The sequence below is a fragment of the Atractosteus spatula genome, chromosome 10, assembly GCF_055471065.1.
Source record: "Atractosteus spatula isolate fAtrSpa1 chromosome 10, fAtrSpa1.hap1, whole genome shotgun sequence".
NCBI lineage: Eukaryota > Metazoa > Chordata > Actinopteri > Semionotiformes > Lepisosteidae > Atractosteus > Atractosteus spatula.
This window is the reverse complement of record NC_142715.1, coordinates 29,228,987-29,250,090: the sequence shown is the minus strand read 5'-3', so window position 1 is coordinate 29,250,090 and position 21,104 is coordinate 29,228,987. Positions and strand designations below refer to the sequence as shown.

The window sequence follows — 21,104 nt, the reverse complement described above, 5'->3', positions numbered from 1 at the left end:
AGTATATTGAAGAAAGGAACCCCCCCCCCCCCCGACCTTTTTTTTTACATCAGAAACATGAATTAAAAAATATAACAAGATGCCCCAAGTGGCAAAGCTATGAACGTCTCCTGGACTTAACAACTGCAACCATTCTACCTTTAGCACAGTGATACCCAGCCCAGTTTAAATTAAATCGTTGCAAAAATGGCTAGTATTATTTTTTGCAAGGCATTTTTTTAACATTATATGACAATATATACAGTAGGTGTGTGTGTATCTACAAATTTGCACATCTTGTTTTCTGGGATAGGAAGGGTGGGAGAATTGTTTTTTCAAACAGGAAAAAAATAATAAAGAAGGTAGTCCCCTAATTGAGTAGTCACATTAGAAGCTCAAAAAAAAACTATGATCTGAGTATTTATACTATGCAGTAATTTTGTACCTAAAAAAACCTGAAACTCCAACTGTACTGTTGTAGAGAAAAGAGGCACAGTGCAGTTCAGTGAAGGATTGAAAGAGGTTTATTAATAATGAAGAGGCCTCCCCAAGATCAGACTGTCAGAGTAATCCTATCTGATTTGCTTGCCATTGTTCAAAAGCACCCTTTTATACCGTTATAATCATCTCCTCTATGTACCTAACATGGTATTGGAGAAGCACATATTTTATGATCAATATGTTAAGGACTAACCGCTGATCCATGCTACAGACTTTCATATATGCAACACAACAGTCTGCTTGTTCAGCGTATGTGTCAGATTCTTTTTTTGCAACAACAGGTGTTTGTACACTGTGTCCTTCACACAAGCATCTGTTAACTGTATGCAGAAGTGTGCTTTTCCGGTCACAATAAATCCCCATATATATAGGTTTCTCTGTCAGACATGATATACCATTGACAGCAGTGACACCCGAAGAATGCTCCACAGCTGAAACTTGCTTCCTTTCTTCTCTTTTCAGCATGGAATAAACCTATTACTTGTGTTACACCATTGCGTGGCTGACATTTGTATTGCTTGTGAGGTTCCCAACAGGGATGCAATTCTAGAAATAAATTTAGAATTGTTATATAAAGGCTGTAAAGTATTACAACTGCATATAATATAACGGTGATTTTCAGTACAGCAATCAGTTGTAGTAAGCAGTGTCATGCTTTCTGTTTACTATTGATCTTCTCTTACCACGAGTCATTACTTGATCTTTATATGGAATCTAATATGGAATATATCTTTATATGGAATCGCGCAAACTCTCAAAATGCCTTACTTTCTTGTATCTATGCTTATGTGATACTTGTGGAAACACTAAGAAAAATTGAACTGTAGTAGTGTCACCTCATGTAGTGGGTTTTGTTGTAATTCTGTCAAGTTAATTCATTTTTGTCAGTGAACCATTGTAAGCCTAATTTTTTTAAGCATTTCCAATAGTGTATTTAGGTACTACTCCTAATCTGATATCCAATAATTCACTTTTGACTGCATTTAATAGATCTCTAGCAAAATTTTCACATGAATAATTGTATTTTTCACTATACCTTGACCTAATGTATTCACTATTTCTACTAAAGCTTTACAGCATGCAAAAAATAATTTTCTCCATTATCTGCTAAACCCAGACCTTGCAATGCCTGCTGAGCATATGCCTAGTTAGCACATGCTTCTGTATTTGCAATTTTCCAAGAAATTAGAGCCAAATTTGAACTTCCAAAGAGACCTCCAATATCTCCAAACAAACTTTTTTTTTCCCCCGAGCACTTCTTGGTGCAATTTAAGTTTGATATAATTGGGTCATCTATAATTAGTGTGGATATTGCTACACTTTGTTTAAACGAAAGACGAAAGATGGACCGTATGCGGGAGATGAGAAAACAAGAAGCCGAAAACCAGGATGCCATAATCCGTAGTCAAAAAGTATCAAGTTAAAAAAACCAGGAAGTCAATCCAAAAGACCAATCTGAAAACAAGATCCAAAACCGAAGTCGAGTCAGCAAACCAGAAGTCTAGAATAACCAAGAAGCAATCAAGATAGCAAAAGGCTCTGAATTGTATCACGAGAAGTTCAAGCAAATACTGAGCAGGGAGATGAGAGTGAGGCAGGTTAAAGTACCCAGGAGTAGGGGTGTGTCTGATTACTGATTTCGCACTGTAATGCGGAGAGGTTTGTGTCAGGTCCTCATTGGGCAAGTTGTAACAGATATGCTTTGTTGCAGCCATTGTAAAGTACTGGTTTTGTTTCTACAATTGATTACATTTTTTATATTGCAATACAACATTAGCTAAAACATAAGTTACCTCTAAAGTAATGATTTTAACATGCAACATTGCTTCCCTAAGAAGTCCATCTGTTGGTGGTGTCATCAATGTTGGACATATTGTTAGTATTTTATAGCCACAGGCTGTTGGATTGAAACGTTGTTTATATTCACAGTGTTTCCTCTGGATAACATTGATACATTTAATTGAATAATATTGTCCATCGAGTCCATTTGTCCATAAAAAAGTTTTCAAATTAGTCCATCTGGATGTAATTAAAATCAGTACTTATTCATACTCTGGGTCCTGGGATGCTCCTAGTATATGTTGTGATGCACATAATGAGTCCAGTTTCATTTCTATAAAGAGCGGTTATTAGCCAACTGTCATAAGTTCCATTGTGTATTCTGAGTTTGGATAAATTGGATGATAATCTTTTCAGATATGGTCAGATATTATCACCATGTTATACATTGTCGTACTTTACTTGGATTCAAACTGGATTTAACTTGTATGGCATTCCTGGTTTTTCCAGCTTCACCTGAATCATATTTTTACCTGGTGAACAGACCTTCTCCATTCACCATCTGCCCTCCCTATTAAGTGTATATATTGGCCATTGTTAATGTACTAACTCTTCGAGGTCTGTCCCATGGTAATCTGTAAAATCTAAGTATGTTATATCCTGGATCCTGGTATATTGGAACACCATTTCCTGTCCTGTGAATAGAAATAAAAGAAAAATGATTAGTATTCATTGTTTAGTATTATCTTTGTCTTGATTTCCATTCAGAAAAGGTTTCACTTGCATCCAATAGAACCATTGTGCATTACCTTTTCCTGAAACTGATACACTTGTATCTCTTTTTCTTGTGGTTTTATTGAATGTGGCACTGCTGCAAGTAAGTGTTTTACACACTAAGCAGGCATTCTGACCTTTCCAAGCCTTACTTTGGGTTTCGTGAAGGAGGTTTCGTGAAAATGCTACAGGCGTGCCAAAATCATTTTCGAACTTGAAGCTAACTTTACCCCGGTATGAAAATCGTCCTATGTTATATGTGTATCTGTTACTGTGTGAAAGAATAAAGTGCTTTTGATTTCAACCATTAATTTCAATGGCTACTGACATTTGCTCTGCATTGAATAATCAACACACCACACCGCGATAGGCACTGGACTCCTGGTCACCACATAATTATAAGCCTGCTACCTCTTCAAATTGACGACAGCAGGTTTATTTGGCATCTGTGCCCGACTTGCTTAGTCAGTAAAGCATGAGACTCTTAATCTGAGGGTCGTAGGTTCAAGCCCAATGTTGGGTGCAGTGTATGTCATTATCTTACAGAAGGTCTCTAATTACCTTAATGGTACCTAGCACTAAATGGGAATGCATATATTTGGTCCAGTTAAAGATTATCAAGAAGCAAATTTCTTTCCTTGCTTGAGTAAATGAATCAAGGACTTTGCTTTCAATGTATTTTCATTGGACACTAGGACACAGATAAACGCAGTGAATATCATGCCACATTATAGTCTGAAACTGCATGATCAAAACACTGCTCATTATTGCAACCATTATTGGTATCTTAGCTCCTCTCTATGTTTTATACAGTAGAGTTTCTTTAAAAAACACATGCCTGCCAGAAGGCCAAGAAATTGCATGGCGAATAAGAAGATTTACTAGTATTCTAATAAAATAAATATTGTGAAACCTTTGCTTTCATACAAAAATTCATGTGTAAAAGTGTCACTTTGACTTTACAGGTAACACGTTCAATATGAAAACCAGCAGCCATATGAATGTTACAAAGACAAAGGAACTGGTGGTAGATTTCAGGAGGAAAAAGGTCAAACCTACTCCTGTCTACATCCATGGGAGTGGCGTGGAGATGGTGGACTCGTACAAGTACCTGGGAGTGCACATCGACGATAGACTGGAATGGTCTAAGAACATCGAGGCCATCTATAAGAAGGGACAGAGCCGACTTTACTTCTTGAGGAGGCTCAGGTCCTTCAATGTGTGTAGTAAGATGCTACACATGTTCTATCAGTCGGTGGTAGCGAGTGCCATTTTCTACGCAGTGGTGTGCTGGGGCTCTGGGATTAGAGCAGTAGATTCCAAAAGGCTGAACAAGCTCATCAGGAGAGCAAGCTCTGTCATTGGGTCTGACCTGGACTCCTTGGAGGTAGTGGCTGAGAGGAGAATGATGTCCAAACTAGAGGCCATCATGGACAACTTCTCCCATCCCCTCTATGACAGGCTTGCAGGAATGAAGAGCACGTTCAGCAATAGACTGATTCATCCACGGTGCGACAGGGAGCGCTACAGGAGGTCATTCTTGCCGTCTGCCATAAGACTGTACAACACATCCACCTTGAGTCTTGGCAGAGGCAATATCGACAGTGACCTATTTCTGGACTAAACACATCTACACATCTACTGCTACATCTGTTCTCTTTCTTTTCTTTTTCCCGTTTACAACCACTTTTTGTGCAATATACGCCAGGGACCTGTGCAATACATTTATATTTATATTTATATCTATAGCTACATCTATATTTATATTCATTTGTGTGATACGATTTTCTGTGTACTGTTCTGTTCTAGTTTGTTCTTGTGTGTCCGGACTGTGAGTAACTCTTGTATTGTATTGTATGTATTGTACTATTATTATATAATTCGTTACACTGTGGCTGTGTTGTGTGTGTTAAGCTGCTGTTGCACTGCAATTTCCCTCACGGGATCAATAAAGTATCTATCTATTTCTCATATCACCCTGCAACTCACAACTGGCAAACCACTGAAGCTAAGCAGGTGTGAGCCTGGTCAGTACCTGGATGGGAGACCTCCTGGGAAAAACTGTTGTTTGAGGTGTTAGTGGGGCCAGCAGGGGGCTCTCACCCTGCGGTCCATGTGGGTCCTAATACCCCAGTATAGTGACTGGGGAAACTGTACTGTAAACAGGCACTGTCCTTCGGATGAGATATAAAAGTGAGATCCTGACTCTCTGCAGTCAGTAAAAATCCCAGTGTGCTTCCTGAAAAGAGTAGGGGTGTAAATTTCCCATTGGCCTTTACCAATTATGGCCTCCTAATAATCCCCCTTTATCAATTGGCTATATTGCTCTGCTTTCCTCCCCACTGAGAGCTGGTGTGTGTGGTGAGAGTTCTGGTGCACTATGGCTTCTGTCACATCATCCAGGTGGATGCTGCACAGTGGTGGTGGAGGGGAGTGTCCAGAAAAGCACTATAATATAAGTGTAAGCAATTAATTAAAACAATGATAAATAACCGCACTGGAAAATATCGGAAAACAATGGTTTATCTCACTATTCGCACCAGGCGCTCGGGCACAGACATGGCCGTTCACTAAGTAAATTAATGAAGAAGAGGAGTGATATCACTGCTGCTGGCTGTTTAGTTTAATAATTATTCACGAGGACAACATGGGTCCGTGCAATAACTCCACAAGCAGTTTGAAAGAGCGAAAACAGGGATGTTTCGCGTGTGAGGTGAACGTGATAACCACCGCGCTACGGCAACGACAGTACACCCTACCCCCAGAGCAGGATAGGAGACTCCACATTCTACAGCTCTCTAGCATTAGAGGAGTTCCGACTAGAGAAATGGGGACAATCTTCTCTTCAGGATGTGGAAATATTTTCCCGAGAGTCCTTTTTTCGAAGATCAACACTCTTTGCCAGTCACACCTCCCCACCACGCGCAATGTATCTCTCTTAACACACTAAAACGATCGTTATTATACTTGTTTTTGCACTCCGCATGCTGCTCTTCGGGGCTTTTATCTGTACTGAGCCGCTCATTTGAGATCCAGAAGGCAACACAGACGCGCTCCTATACTAAGCGTCGAACCCGGACCGCCTGGGTGAAAACCAGGAGACCTAAGCACTAAACCGTACTGACAGCTTTTGAAAAGGAGCTCTGTAATATTCACAAATACTAAGACAAGGTATAAATACTTCATAGGTTTAAAATTCAGGAATATGAATGGTCAATTGTTTACAATAGGAGTTTTTATGTTTCGTATGATTTAGCGACTTTTTTACAATACGTAAAAAACAGCACACCTAAATGACAAAGCCTTAGAGCCACAGAGAAAAACAAATTGCGTTTAAAGTCATTTTAAAGGCTCGAGATGACATTGCACTATAAACGCAAATGTTTGTCTTCTTTGTGGCTTACTTTTTGTTGCTTTAGCGAATTTCATGCAGTTTATTTCTGACACAAGACATAACAAGCTTGTGTATTTATGACAAAAAAGCAGGGCAACAATTTTCATCGACCTTGGAATCGAAATTGTTAAAAAAAGAAATTAAATGCACATATAGTAAATATATTTTCTCATATAATGGTGTTTTTTTTGTCTAAAAAATCCTTCATGAATGGTTTAACAGACACTTTGCATAATTAAAAAATATATATTTACGAATTTTAATGTTTTATACAAATACGTTTTATTGAGAACATGAGCCCTGTTTATCGATATCACCAATACAGTTCTGGATTTTATTCTGCCTTCCTATGCACATATGAATTTTCTTTTCTTTTCTCCATGTGTGGTAGCTTATTAGCGCCAGGGAGAAAAAGTAATGTTGTTGGCTTTTAAATGAGGTAGCATTGCGCTTAAATGAGAAACCATTTGCGTTTATACAAAATCACAATGCGTTGTCCCAGACATTGGGACACCCTCTGTTTAAACACCTGTCGTTTTCGCCGTTTCTGTGAAAAGAAGGAATACGGCTTTCCAAGCTCATGTTGCTCTACGTGTCAAACTGCAGAAAATGCAGAAGAACTTTTCTTGCTTTCCTGAACATGACGTGAAATTAGTCAAAATCATTTGAATGTTAACAAAGCTTAATGCATTAGAAAAGGGGTGCCCAACCAATCGTTCGCGGAGTGCTTGCTAGTCGATCGTTTGTAAGAATGGCAAAAAACAAATGGGCTATTTGAGTATTTACTTTTTTTTCAACAGCCTAAACATTCATTCAGATCTGTGCATGTGATGGCATACATTTTACTGCCCTTGTGTGTTTAACCCTTGTCTAACGGGTTGTAAAAGTCTCTTCCCTGAGTGCTGGCTCACAGAAAAAAAGGCTACAGGAGCTCTGTAAATATGTTGTTGTGTGTGCTGCCCAAGAACTTTCTCTTGGTTATTGCCGCACGAACCCCACGTTCGCTACAGCGCATCGTGGAGCAAAACAGACTGGCTGTGATAAATTAGCCAACAGTTTGATACGTTTGCCTATTTGATAGTTGTAGTGTTTGAGCGAAAAGGATTAAGCAAAGAGACCGAAAACTTACCGTTATCACAAGAAATGGGAGCATGACTTTTTTGTACTTTCGCATTCAAATCTGCAATGCTAGCGCCTACGCGAAAAAGGAAAATATAGAACCACATTTATAAATTGCACAAAAAACGTATGATGTGGACTTTCCTGCTAAAAGTCAGTGACAGAAAAGAAAAGTTGAAATAAATTAAATTACAAATTCAACTAGCAGCAGTCGGGTTTCACGAGGTCTAGTACAAGAGGTAAAGCAAGCAATCATCGCGTCGTTCCGTGTGAGCCGCGTCCTGGCTAAACAGAAAAACTCATTCAGCCAGGAAGAAATTTAAAAAGCGTTTATCGAGGCTGTTGACTGGGTGTTTGGAGATTTCAAAAACAAACATTTTTGGAGAGGTTCAGACAGCTGTTACCTGAAATCAAGGAAATCCTCAAGTCGTCCAAACATGGTGAATATGCCCAATTATAGGATGACCAGTGGCTTCTGGAATTAGTATTCCTCACAGACTTGACTGAACTGCTGAATGAGCTGAATGTCGAGCTGCAGAGACAAACTAAAAATGGCATCGACATGATTAGCAGTGTCAACACGTTCAAAAAAATATTACAAGTGTTCTCAAGTAAGCTTCTCGGTGCCAATGTCAACATTAAGGTAGGATATTCTTTTTTCTAAAATGGGGAAAATTAATTGCTCACTGTAGCATGAGTCACTTGCTTTTATTTGCTGTCATTTTAGTGATGGGTATCGTTATTGTACCGATGTGCCCACAGTCTGTTTTTCCTATATTAGAGCTTCAGATTCACACTGGTACAGTAGATCGCGCTGGACTGGCAATGAAAAAGTAGATTAAAAAAGGTTGGGCACCCCTGCATTAAAAGACACGTTAAAACAGCACAGCAACATTATAGCACTTCAAAAGTATCGGGATTTAACTATATAAACTGGGCTATGAAAACAAGCGAAGAGTTCTCACTCGACAGGATATAAAGCACCTAAACATACCGGGGATTGAACCCGGGATCTCTTACATGCGCTCTAGCACTGAGCAAAGTTGCACTTCTGCGGAGCTATTTAAGCAGTCAACAGCCTCGTTCGAATTTTAGTTCACTGCAATTTACCCAACGTGTTTTCTAGAGCTTTCAGCTGCAGTTCATTAATATACAGAAATGTAAATGGTTTAAACACGAGCCAAGCCCAGTCGAAACTACACTCTTCTGACCTGAAGTCAGACGCGTTATCCATTACGTCACTGGCCCGGGTCTGACAGTGCTCAATTGCACCATAGTGACCTCAGCGCCACTACTAGTGATACATCGCCCTGGTCCAAAATTTCTAGGTGAAAAAACAACAACACGTTTTCTATATTTGTCATTTAAAAAAAATAACTTCTTTAAAAAAAACAAAGGGTTTATGTGTCGTGCTAGTTTCGATTCATTTCGAACGCAAAGAAAAGCCGTTTTCTTCCAAGAAATCATAAATTTGCCGCATCCTCCATACTATACTTCTCTCTTGTAGTAGTAAAGCATTTTGATTTAAACCGAACAATATATTAAATGTTTTATCTATACACTTACGAGTAACATAATGCTCACCTGAATAACTACTCGGAAGAAGCCGCAGCTTAGGTGTCACAAAGATCTGAACTCGGATCGGTGAATTAGAGTCCAGATTGCGAACCGACAGCTGACATAGGTCTTTTATAGAACCGTTTTGATTTTCTCCTTGTTCAACCTGCCTGCGTGTGACTACGCTATCCCCGTGACGTCATTGCCCTGTTCACGCTGCAGTGCAGCCGAGCCCGGCACACGGTACCGTCCGATTTTAGCCTCACAGACACGTCCGAACCCCCGCTGAACGATCACCAATCAATAACCTTCGAACTTTCTAATATTGGCTCCTGTGCTTCGGTCCATTTGTGAGAGGAGGAGACACTGAAATAGTCGTGTGAAAGTGGATTTTGCACCTGCGCCAGTGCTGTAGTGGTATCATACAGACGCCCATACAAATCCATCACATGTTGGAAGCTCTGGAAGGCAACGTAACATATTGCTCTGTCCGTTGGTGGATTAGATATGTACGCTTTTTTCAATGTAAAATGCAATGTACAAAGATCAAATTTGATTCAAAATCGATTAATGTAAAAACCGATAAAGATAATGTTTTTTATCTAGTATTATCTATATCTAGTTTTTCAAAGGTCTTAAAAAATGTTTATCGCGATTGTAAAAGTTAGAGAAGGTGTACCAGCGCGTGCCTTCATATCGCCAGCTTCAGTCTCGCCTGTAGCTGCGAGAAGGTTAAAAGCGCACAAGTGATCTGTCTTTCGTCAAAATAATTGCTGGAGCAGTAGGAGGCAGAGCACTATCCAGCAGCTGTAGACGGTGCTCGGGGAAGAGCTAATTCTGTTTTCAGCACAGGAAGCATGAATGAGCTCAGTCCGGCTTCCAGCAGAATCCATTCTTGTTTGGATACTGTCAGACTGGGGGTCTGAGGCTCTTTGGATCGCAACGTAAAAAAAAAGAACAAAAAACAATTGCTCACATCGTGTGACTTCCACGAGAGGAAGGGAAGATATCACTTTAAAAAAATCAGAACTGAATATTTGGATCCGGGGCCTCATACTTATAAAATTATTAAAATAATAATTATTAAAATATCAGATTGTGTTTCTGCAACATTTCGTGCACAGTACGCCGTATTTAACAATAAAACAAGAGTCACATTTACATATATTTTTGCCACTTATATCGAACCTGTTATACTCCCAAAAGTGCAGAGTAGCTTGTAAATAAAAATGTACAATTCACCGCTGGTATAAACAGATGTGTGCCGTGTTTGCCTTTGTAAGCATTTGTTTAAAAAATAAGTCCACAATACGTAAAAAACACAAAAAACACAAACTTTATAATATAACGATACAAAATCAATACCAAATCATAAAGCCAATTAAGTACTTATCCTTTGAAAACAGAGAACACCTTTATATCTACAAAAAAACGTGACATTTGTATGTATTTTTGAATTACAAAGCAGACAGAGTAGTCCCTGAATTCAAAGATCAGATCTTGGCCAAAACAAGACAATCAGACGGGAGTTGAATTCGGAACAAGAGCCTCTGCTTCGTGGTTTATTGAGCTTTTGATCAACGTCTGAGTGAAAAAGATTCGCTATTTTAACTCTTTCGTTAAAGTACACAAAAAGCACCTTCCTTCAAGCCGAATACGAATCAGCGACATAAGGAATCTCATCTACTGTATTCCTACTACAGTCCTTCACCACTTGAGTTATTAGGCGCTTCTCTCTGGCAAATACTGCCGAATATAGTGAAATGTTTCGGGTGATTTAAATCACAGTTCGACATTCAACAAGTTTTTAACTCGTTTCCATAGTCTTGTTTACCTTGAATTTAAGCCACGAATCAGGTTTCTACAGTATGAACTTCCGGGGAAATTACAAAATGTTTGATGGGGCATCAATCGTTTCAGGCGGATATTGGCACATTTTTTTTTCTCGAGGGATCATATTAAACATTTCATTAGTATCGAGAGGAGGATCACCATGAGACACATAAAAGTTTGATTCTGTCTTTATTAGAAAGTAGTGTTTGTGCTACATTTTCGTGGAAATATAGAAGTTGTGATTTTTAAAACTTATATTTGAATCGAAATGTGGTTTTGAGTTAAATATTAGCGTGTTAATGTAATTAGTTTGTGTTTGTCATTACTATATATATATTCCCATGTTACTATAATTTGTAGCTGAAGTTTACTAGTTGTGTTTTTTATGATATATTGTAATAAACAATATTGTAATAAACATTATCATGTTTATTACAATATTGTATAAAATGCATAATTTGAACTACATATTTTTCAGGTGTGAATAATTGTATATTTTCAGAATAAATTTCTAAACCAAATCATTGGCTTGATTTACTCGTTTCTACACCTATAAAATATTTATTTGATGTATAATAGACTTTTAACTATATAGGTATAATAGTCCTCTAAATGTATCCGTATAATAGAACTCCAACCATTTATGTATAATGGACATACTGTATAATCAGAGATGTCTAATTGACTTATGATGATATACGTATATTAGAATTTCATTCTAGTCCCATTAAGGGGCATTTTGAGCCGTAGAAACATTTTATCATTCCGTACTTTCCTGTGCAGTCAGGCCAGTTCCACTTCAACTGCGCCCGACAGCGGAGGTCGTTTTGAAAACAACGAGAGTAAAGGGACACTGCATGTCTGCAGAACATCACGTACGAGTTTCAGGACAGTAACATCAGACATTGGAAGCTAGGGAGTTTCAGGTCTGTTTTTTATTATAGGTTCATGAAAGTCTAAATACCTTTGCAAGAAGTATTTCAGAATCCCAGTCAAATCCAGTACAATTGCTGCACAGATCTGCATTCTACAATTAGAAAACTGTCCGTTTAATCATACACGCCTCAAAAAGCATTTTTAAAACAGGAATGCGTCTTTCTATAAAAATAAAATGACTTGAAGGGTGCTATAAGCTAAGGTGTGAAAGCCTGCTCTACAGAAGAAGTATATCCAGAGGTGCCAAAGAAGTCGAGGTTTCACCTCGTGAGAGAAAGCATCTCAGAAAACGAAGTTGCAGTCGCGTCCACGCGTCATAACACCGCTAGGTCAGACAACAAGAGCTGAAGAGCCGCTGTCGAGAGTAACGCGGCCGAACGCTTTAAAGAGCTGGATTAAAGCTCCAGTCTTTTCGGGGACATCTGTTGGAATCACACCGCTGCAGCGTATCTCCTTGTTAAGAATCTCTTTTTTTTGTTGTTGCTGCCTTCAAATGTAAACCAGATTCAGAAAATAATAATTTGAACAACATTATTTGGCTGTCTGCTCAAAGGCGCGGTGGCCGAGTAGTAAGGTGTCGGTCCCGTAAACCGAAGATCGTGGGTTCCCACCCGTGCCTGTTTCATTTATCACTACTTTCCTTGAGTTTCAGAGTCTTTAAAACACTCGCAATGTAGGAGTCCCTATAGTAAGAAAAACACAACTGTCGCCAGTGATTAGTGTTCGTGCATATCCTGCCCCGCTTTTTTCAATGTACAAAGCCAGTCTCTCTTCACACCCGTCTTCCGAATGATCGCCTCAGCATTGGGAAGGAACATGCGCTTGGTACAGCCCCCCACTCCATGGTCTGATCACGAACAGATTGGGTGAGCTGTCAGTCTAGGTTGGAAGTACCGTTCGAAAGCACTCAAAATCTGACTTAGGAACGAGAAGACCGAATTTTTTTAAACGAGTAAACGATAAAATAATATAAGTAATGGGACAAAACATTGCCTGCCTGCTAGACTATGTCATGCTAAACGCCACAAATTGTGTTCGTCAAGTCGTGTCAATCGTCCTAAAGTTATGGAAAATCGGATGCAACTGGTGCTTTCAGCATGCGTTTCTTCAGGATAGTCGAGTGGTTTAAAAGAGCGAATTTATAGATTCGTGTATTTTTAAGCTTTGTGCTCCGCTATCCAAATAGAGGCGCGGGATCAAATCCCACTCCCGACAGTCAGGCGTTTTACCCTGTCTTTTTTACCTGCCTTTACACTGTTTCAGTCTTGTTGTGCTCGCTGACAATCACAGTACGAGGAAAACGGAGAAACTGCTTAGCAAAAACATAACGGACAGAAAAAAAAGCTTTGTAAACACGTGAGTGTGATTAGCAGCAGTAAGGTATGCATTCAAATGTTTAAGGCTGATTTAAAAAAGCAGCAGAAGAAAGGTGCAGCACAATGCATTTTGTGAGAATTCGCGGGTTTTTATGCTGCTTGGACTTCTTTCAAGCCTATGAAGTGACCTCCGTTTTATTTTCATTTTCAAACTTCAGAACCGAATAACAAAAAGGTTTAATGTGTGACTGCATTCCGTTGCAAATACCGTTTCCACAATGTATTCAGCGACAGGAATGAAATATTTTAGTGCTGGCTCAAATGCGAGGAATTTCAGAAAAACCTGGAAAAGCAACGCTTGCAGTAAATGACAAATTTAAAGCGTGTAGTCAGCATGAACAGAACAACGCAATGCTCTGTAAAAACGATCTGAAGCCGCAATTACTCTTTTATCTCGGGCAGTTCATTCCGATACGATGTTTCTGCAGAATAAATGAAATGCCGAACTCCAAACATGTTGTTGCCATTATTGTTACTCCTGCTGCTGTAGTTTTAAACTCTAATCAGTGGGTATGTAATGCTGTATAGGGACTGCTGGACTACTTTGTTCCGTCAAAATTCCACTATGTGAATTTATGCTTTTTTAATATAAGCATTAACAATACAATGCCTGCTCAAAAACCGTTACTTATTAGCTTAAGAAGCGGCAGTGTTTTGACAAAGTGTGGTATTAGAACAGAAAATGCTGAAGTGTTTAATACTTGCTTGTGAGCAGATCTCCCTCGATTTAGACAAACTCTTGTACGGCCGATGATTTCAGATCAAAATCTGAATCAAGTGGAAAGAAAGCTGAATTACGCAAAGGTCATATAAGGCACGGGGTATCACTGTTACGCCATCGGGTCATGCTAGGAGGATTGGGGGGGTCAAATTGACACAGAGGGACCCAATGTGGGAGCTGAACCCAGAGTTCTGAGATTAAGAGATTCTTGCTCTATCGACTGCGCCTATATAACTCTTGTGCTACAGCAGTAATGTTTCTGGGTGTGGATGAACATGACATAATAGGCTGACAGTAGGAACATGTGGCCCACAAGCAGTGACAGTATCGCTATCACATTTGGCTGCAGTATATTGTGTTGGGAGCAGCAATAACTTTCCTGCAGAGATGGGAGTGCCTTTAATACAGCTCTTTCAATCGGACAGAGTAACAGGAACCGACCTAAAGTTTCGGCTGTGGATCCATCTCCACATGGGGGAAAGAGACAGTAAAATAGCGATGAAGAAACAGAAAGAATTGTGCTCGCTGCAAAGTAGGAAAGAGGTGGTCAGACACATAAAACAGCTTGGTGATAATTTGCAGCGACAGTTTTATGTTATTTAGTACACGGATTTCTCTTCATGTTCCTTAAGATGTGTAATTTGTATGTTGGTTGTATGAGAACAGTTTCTTCTCAAGTCCTGTCAATTGACAGTGGAGAGCTAGCTGGTGCACATCTTCAAGAAGACTCTCTTTGAGGCGATTACAAGTTTCTCGAACAAATCTGTGTCATATATTTTTTAAATAGTTTAGCTAATGAGCAACGAGAGTATAAATGAATTTTCCCAGCCTCCATTCGAAGATAAAACTCCATGTGCGAGTCTAAGTTTCCTTGAAGCTACTGATGTTCGTCATTATTGGACATTCCCGGTGATATTGACTAAGGAGCTCAATTTTGACGTGTCGTAGTTCAACATGTGCAAAACACTCGTATCCCCTGCAAATATCGGCAAGGTCAGTGATATTCTCAACAATTTGTGCCATTGCAATTCGTGCAATTCGTGCCATACTTTTTCGAAATGTATTCTGACATGCCAGGATCAGAGGGTCATATTTAAAAAACTGGTGCATTAAAATTTCTTGTACTTCAGGATTTTGATAGTCTGTTACATTGTCTTTCACACGTCGGTGTCAGAACTGTGAGACATTTTCATAATCGGGGGAAGGCCGTAGCAATAGGCAGAAAGTGCAATCACCTTTTCCCAGTGTAAATCCGTGTTATGGTGAGTTTTTAAAATTGGTTTGCGATTTTCTGAAATATATTCCATACAAAAATATAATTTGGACAGCCGCTATTTATTTGGATATTCCCTTTCATTGAAGATGTCTACAGTATTCCAGCCGGATTAGTACTCATCGAAGAGAGCCATCTACAGGCAAAAGACGACATAACATCACAGCAGCAGCATTTAAGGTGGAACAAAAAACGCGAATAAGAAGCCAACTTCAGCCTCGTAGCAGACCCTGGGAGGCACGCTCAAAATAATCATCTTTCCCAGTACTTCAGAGTCATATTTAGAGCGCTTTACTTTAATTTTATGTGATTGATGGGAGATGTGAAGCCATCGAGCCTGTACTGCGCTTTCACATTGAAATTGAAGCCATTCTTCCCAGTTCGAAATCATATCTCATTCTCATAGTCCTGTTTAGTTTGAATTTAAGCAGTTAACCAGGCTTCTACTGTACACACTTCCAGAGATATTACAAAACGTTTGAAGGGACATCATTAGAGATAGAAATTGACTCTTTTTCTAGTGGGATCACATTAAACCTTTCTTTTGGATTGAGAACAGGATCATCGTGAGATTCAAAACACATCTGCCTTTGCTTCTTTCGAGGACGAATGGATTATTGAGGTGCAAACATCTGTTCAAATCAAAACAAAATTGTACTATACAGTACTTCTGTTTCGGCTCCCAAAATGTAGCCTTAGTTGAAAAATTCCATATTAATATTCAATATTAAGTGGATTTAAACGTGCACAGTAGAGAAACAGATTAAATGAAGTAATCATTTCACTAACATCTAAGTGCAACCTATTGATTGTCTTTGGCCAGTGAATTGCATAAGGCACCGCAACACTTCTTACTGGGAGAAATACTGTGTATTCTGAGTGGCTGCATCTGTATATAATGGTATTCAGATAAGTTTAGATGGTGGTCAAATTCTAATCTCGCACTTCTGCTTCCCTGCTGTTAACAGCTCCCTGGCTGCAGAGGGCACTGCACACCTCTTTTCTATCCCCTCCCTCCACTGCAACACCACTGCTGCAGGATTTTCTCCCTGGAGAGGGGATGTGACGACACTGATCTCTGACCAGTACCTTCTCTTCCTCATCCAGGGGAGTTAAACACAAAGCACTGAGCACTCAATACCTTGATATTCATCATCTGGCTACAGTATTAATATACTTCTTTACCAAACCACTGGATCTGTGAAGTTCTATCTCAAATAATTTGAATAATTACTATGTACTCCCTGGTCAAAAGCTTGCAGCTGTACTACTCTGATATGTCATTCTAAATCAAAGGTATAAAAAACAAAAATCTCAACTTCATATATTGTGGTGAAGGAAAGTTCTTAACCCTACTATCACTTTCGATATTCTATTACTAACCAGGAAAAAAATTTTCACCAGGTCTGTGAAAAGTAAAGCTTTATTTAAAAACTTAACTAAAAGTGATACATTCAATTTACAGTACATAAAGCATATTACCAACATATTAAAAATGACTTATGTGAGTATAAAATGCTAGACTATATCAAAGCCAAAAAAGCCACTGAGCAGGAATGAGACTTCCATTCTCTGTGTTCAGATGCCTGTGGCAACACTCATCCAGATATATTTATTTTGCAAATAAAGTCATCCTGGAGTACTTCAAAACAAAAATTATTATTCTGCTAAAAGCATTTAGGTTACATTCAGTCTTCCAAAAGCTCATTAGAAAAGATGACTCATCAGTTCTGATTGAAGAGTCTACAGTTTGAGCCTTGCTGCAGTTGCCTGGGATAGATGGTGGTAAGAATTATTTTCTTCATTTTTTTCTGTGTGAGATTTTATCATTTTATCATTTGAACAATTCTGCTGTTTGTTCTGTTTGCTTTTATCTATCTCGGTATTTCCCCTGATGTATACACATTGTTTTTGTTGTTCAGGGCTCTGTGAAGGCAGTATTTCTGGAAATTGCTAGATGAAATCAGGCCCACTTGATTGATCACTATCTACATGTGCTGGAAATGAGACACATCTGTCTGTCAGCAGCAGAAAAAAGGTAACCACAATCACAATGTTCAGTGCTGATCTCAGAATTGCCGGACATGTAGACCTTCTGTGGCAATGCAGTGTCTCTCAATGTAAAGGTATAAGTGTGTAGGTCAATCCCACAGCCTGGCAGACACAGCAGGAGACACCTTAACATGGTCTCACTTGACCAGTGACTTTGTAGTTACTGTACACTGTCCTAACCTTATAATTCTGTGGATATTCATATTCATCATAAGCTATAGAACTGAAAACATTAAGGGAGAGAAAAAAAAGTATTTTAACAGTGGCAGTGCAGGAACAAAAGGTGCATTGTAATGGTTTTACTCAATCCCAAGCTATAATTTGACTTGAAGGTGGAATCTTTCCCAGAAACACAGTTATGCTCACACAGCTGCTTAGACTCTGACATCATCATAGTCAGTGCTGTCGACAGAGGAAGTTTCTTCTTCTGAGGGCTCTGTGGCCAGGAGACTCCGCACTCCAGGGGCAATAGGAGAGATACCTACAAGAGAAACACAGTCAACACAAGAGGAAGACAGGCCCCAGCAAATAGATTCAGCTTGACAAGAGGAAATGGGATCTTTACTGACAGAAAAAAATAGATAAAAAACACAAGGCAATGTAATGAACAGCTAGGAGCTATGGGAGCTATTTCTAACTGTTAAATCAATGTTTTCCATAGCCCGATCCGTTTGAAACATAATAGGTCCTTCGGCAGCCATTTCTTTTTTTGTTCACTATATTTGGCATATTTCATATATATTTTGGGAAATATTTGCTTTTGTGATGTTTTTTTTGAGAATTGCGAATTATGGATGGAGTTTGGAGCTTCTCTTAACTGAAACTCTACATAAATATACCTATAAAAAGATTAATTTGCTTTAATATTTGGTACCTGGTTATGAAACACACTGTTGAAAAGCTTGGCTTGCCTTGTGTCTTGTGACATGTAGTCTGTGCTGCTGTTCTTGTTTTTCCTATTAGAAATATTAGTTTATTTTGCTATTTAGAAATAGCAGTTTCTGTCTGAAGTGCTGTCAGCATTATACTATTGTTTTGTTTTGTTTATTACACAATAGTTTTGCTACAGTGAAAACAAACTTAATGGTGGTGTTTAGAGAATATTGGAGATAAATATGTGATATATTTAAAGAAAAGTGTTTTTAGTAATGAAAAGTGTAGTGTTGAAAGCACATATATGTGTTTAGTCACTTAGGCCTACAATGGCTGAAAAGTTAGTCAAAGAAACAAGCTTGTAGAAAAGATATAAATTAACCGAAGCATCTGTCAAGATACATGTGGCGATCAATGCTGAGAAGTTTACAATTGGCATTCTTCCCACAATTTGAAAATGTGAAATGTTAATGTTAAATAAGTTAATGTCAGAATATAATACCTATTAATTGTTTAATGAAAGGATATATAGAAAATGGTAGCTGTTTTCACCTTTGTTTATAGCATATACAACCATACAAAGGTTATTTTCAAGAAAATCAGTAGTAACTAGTAGTTCCCAGTAACTAATTGATCCAGGATATTAACCAGGTAGTTCTTGAAAAAAAGCCAGGGTATCATCTTCAACAATGGCTCTATATAAAAAGTTCCACAAATCTGACAAAGTTCCACAAAAAAGACACTGTAGAAAACTTTAAAATTACAAAATATGCATTTTGTAAACAGATATTCATATCCCCAATAAAATAGAAACAAGAAACATCAAAAACAGATTAATTCGATAATGTGTCTTCCTTAAAAATTCTAAAAATGTTATATTGTTTGTATTATTTGCAACAGTGTGGGAGTGGGAGGAGCCACGGCGACCACCTTTAAGTTCGACGCCCCATCTGATGGGGCAGAGGCATCGGTGTGAGGATAGCGAAAACCAAAAAAAAGGCTGGACTATCCCTCTTAGCAGGGGTCCACCCTGGGGGAAAAGAAAGACCGCTTGGGACAGTGGCATCCAGACTGGACTATTCCTATTTAGTGGGATCCAGTATGGAAGAAAAGAAGAGCGAGTCCAAAACAAAAAAGAACTCAACCTGTCCCAGTAGGAGATACATGGCGGGACAGGCGAAAAGAAAAAAGAAAGTAAAACAAAGGAAAAACGTGGCCTCAAATGCTGTGGTCCTTAAGCAGCCACACAGCTGTGGTTGCTAGGGCAACGCGTCACCCTTTATCCAGGGCTCCGCCTCCACACTGAACACGCCCCCAAGTAATGCCACATACCATACATACATTACTGTAAATGTATAGCCTGTCCCAACATCCTTTTTGCTTTCAATTTAAATATAGGAGAACAGTAAATGGGATTGGGATCTAACCTTTCTTCCAATTTAAAATCTGTAGAAAACAGAATATATTAATAGAATATACTAATAGACTAATAGATGTGTTTTTCAGCCAGGACTTCATGTAACGTTTCTGAGTAGGGATTCCAGCACTCCAGGGATTGAGTAAAACCCACTCTATGTAACCTGCTTAACCTCCCACCCCCAATGTGAGCTCCGCTGACTTCCACAGCCCTCACCTGAGATGGGCTCATTCTCATTGTTCTCAACATCATCGTATTCAGACTGCAGCTCATCACAGAGGAGTTTTCCTGGGAACAAGAGATCAATTAAATACAGTATGTGTTTCACCTAGTAAATTAATTTCAACAAACACACTGCCATTTTCTTCTGCTGCTTCTTATTACTTGTGAATTTGTCTAGATTTTCTATTCTAATTTCTTTAATTACTCCTAACAACTTCAAAGTAATAAGTTGTAATAGCAAATCAAGAAAATACTGTTGTAGATAAAGAACACAGGGAATTTTGGAGGACAGTGTATATTGGCCACAGGACTGATGTGGACACATATCCCTGTAAGACAAGATAACAGTCTGATGATTTAAGACTTAAAAAATTAACTCAAGATCGGAGTGGGCATTAACATGTCCAACATCATCATAATACCAAATAGCATGTTAAAAATAAGTCAATGAGCTTCTTACATTTTTCCTACAAACACGGGCTAATTGATTTACTGAGGTTTGCAAAACAACAAAATTGAGTTTATCCAAATCTTGATAGAGTACACATGTGTAAGTGGGCAATGTTTACCTGGGACAGGGTGCTCCTTACTATCCTCCAGATTGTCATATTCAGAAGTCAGCTCATCAGAGAGGAATCTCCCTGTGAACAGGAGGACAGACCAGTAATACCTGCAGTCAGACAGAGGCCTCCCTGTCCTCTACTGGCTGTTCCCACTAGGAGAGAAGCCAGGATGTGAACAGTAACACAGAGTTTGTGTTTCTAAGAAGAGACCAGGTGAATACTGCATTGAATTCTTTCTATTTAGCTAAACAATTGTCACGGATGTCAGATGGGCCAAGTGTCATGGATGTTAGAAGGGACGAACCGTGGAATGGCAGGAGATAAAGACCCAATGCATAGCGGCTGAGTGAAGGTGAATGAGAGACCCGGAAATATATAGCCCCAGAGAGAGAGAGACACCGGAAGGACAGCAAAGCACAGGAAACTAGGGACAGGAAAGGGTAGGAGTGCCCTCTGGCTGCAGAGGGCATGACAGTACCCCCCCTCCCTTTATGGGTGGCTCCTAACGCCCATACAAATAAATGACTCCCAATGAATAAATGAGCTGCACAGCACTGGGGGGAGGAAAAACCTAATTTAACTGAAAGGAAACCTCCGGGAGTCCACGGCTGAGAGCTGCCCCCTCCTCCAGGGTATAAACCTTTATTGGGTAGAGGAAGGGGGGGTCAGGTAGAGCTCCGGAAACTTAAAACAAAGTACACAAGCACAAACCACAACAAAGATAAACATGGGAGA

The 21,104-nt window shown here is 39.1% G+C and overlaps 2 protein-coding genes across 2 annotated transcripts in view; one reads left to right on the top strand and one right to left on the bottom strand.

The window, feature by feature from the left end:
- Positions 1-21,104, top strand: part of LOC148827801 (scavenger receptor cysteine-rich type 1 protein M130-like) — a 446,693-nt gene that overhangs the window by 147,993 nt on the left and 277,596 nt on the right. The gene's annotated exons all lie outside the window — the stretch shown is intronic.
- Positions 1-21,104, bottom strand: part of LOC148827815 (scavenger receptor cysteine-rich type 1 protein M130-like) — a 104,618-nt gene that overhangs the window by 69,918 nt on the left and 13,596 nt on the right. Inside the window, exon 9 of the mRNA XM_088926148.1 lies at positions 8,749-8,757. Coding sequence (XP_088782274.1) covers positions 8,749-8,757 — 9 coding nt within the window. The remainder of the gene's footprint in view (positions 1-8,748; positions 8,758-21,104) is intronic.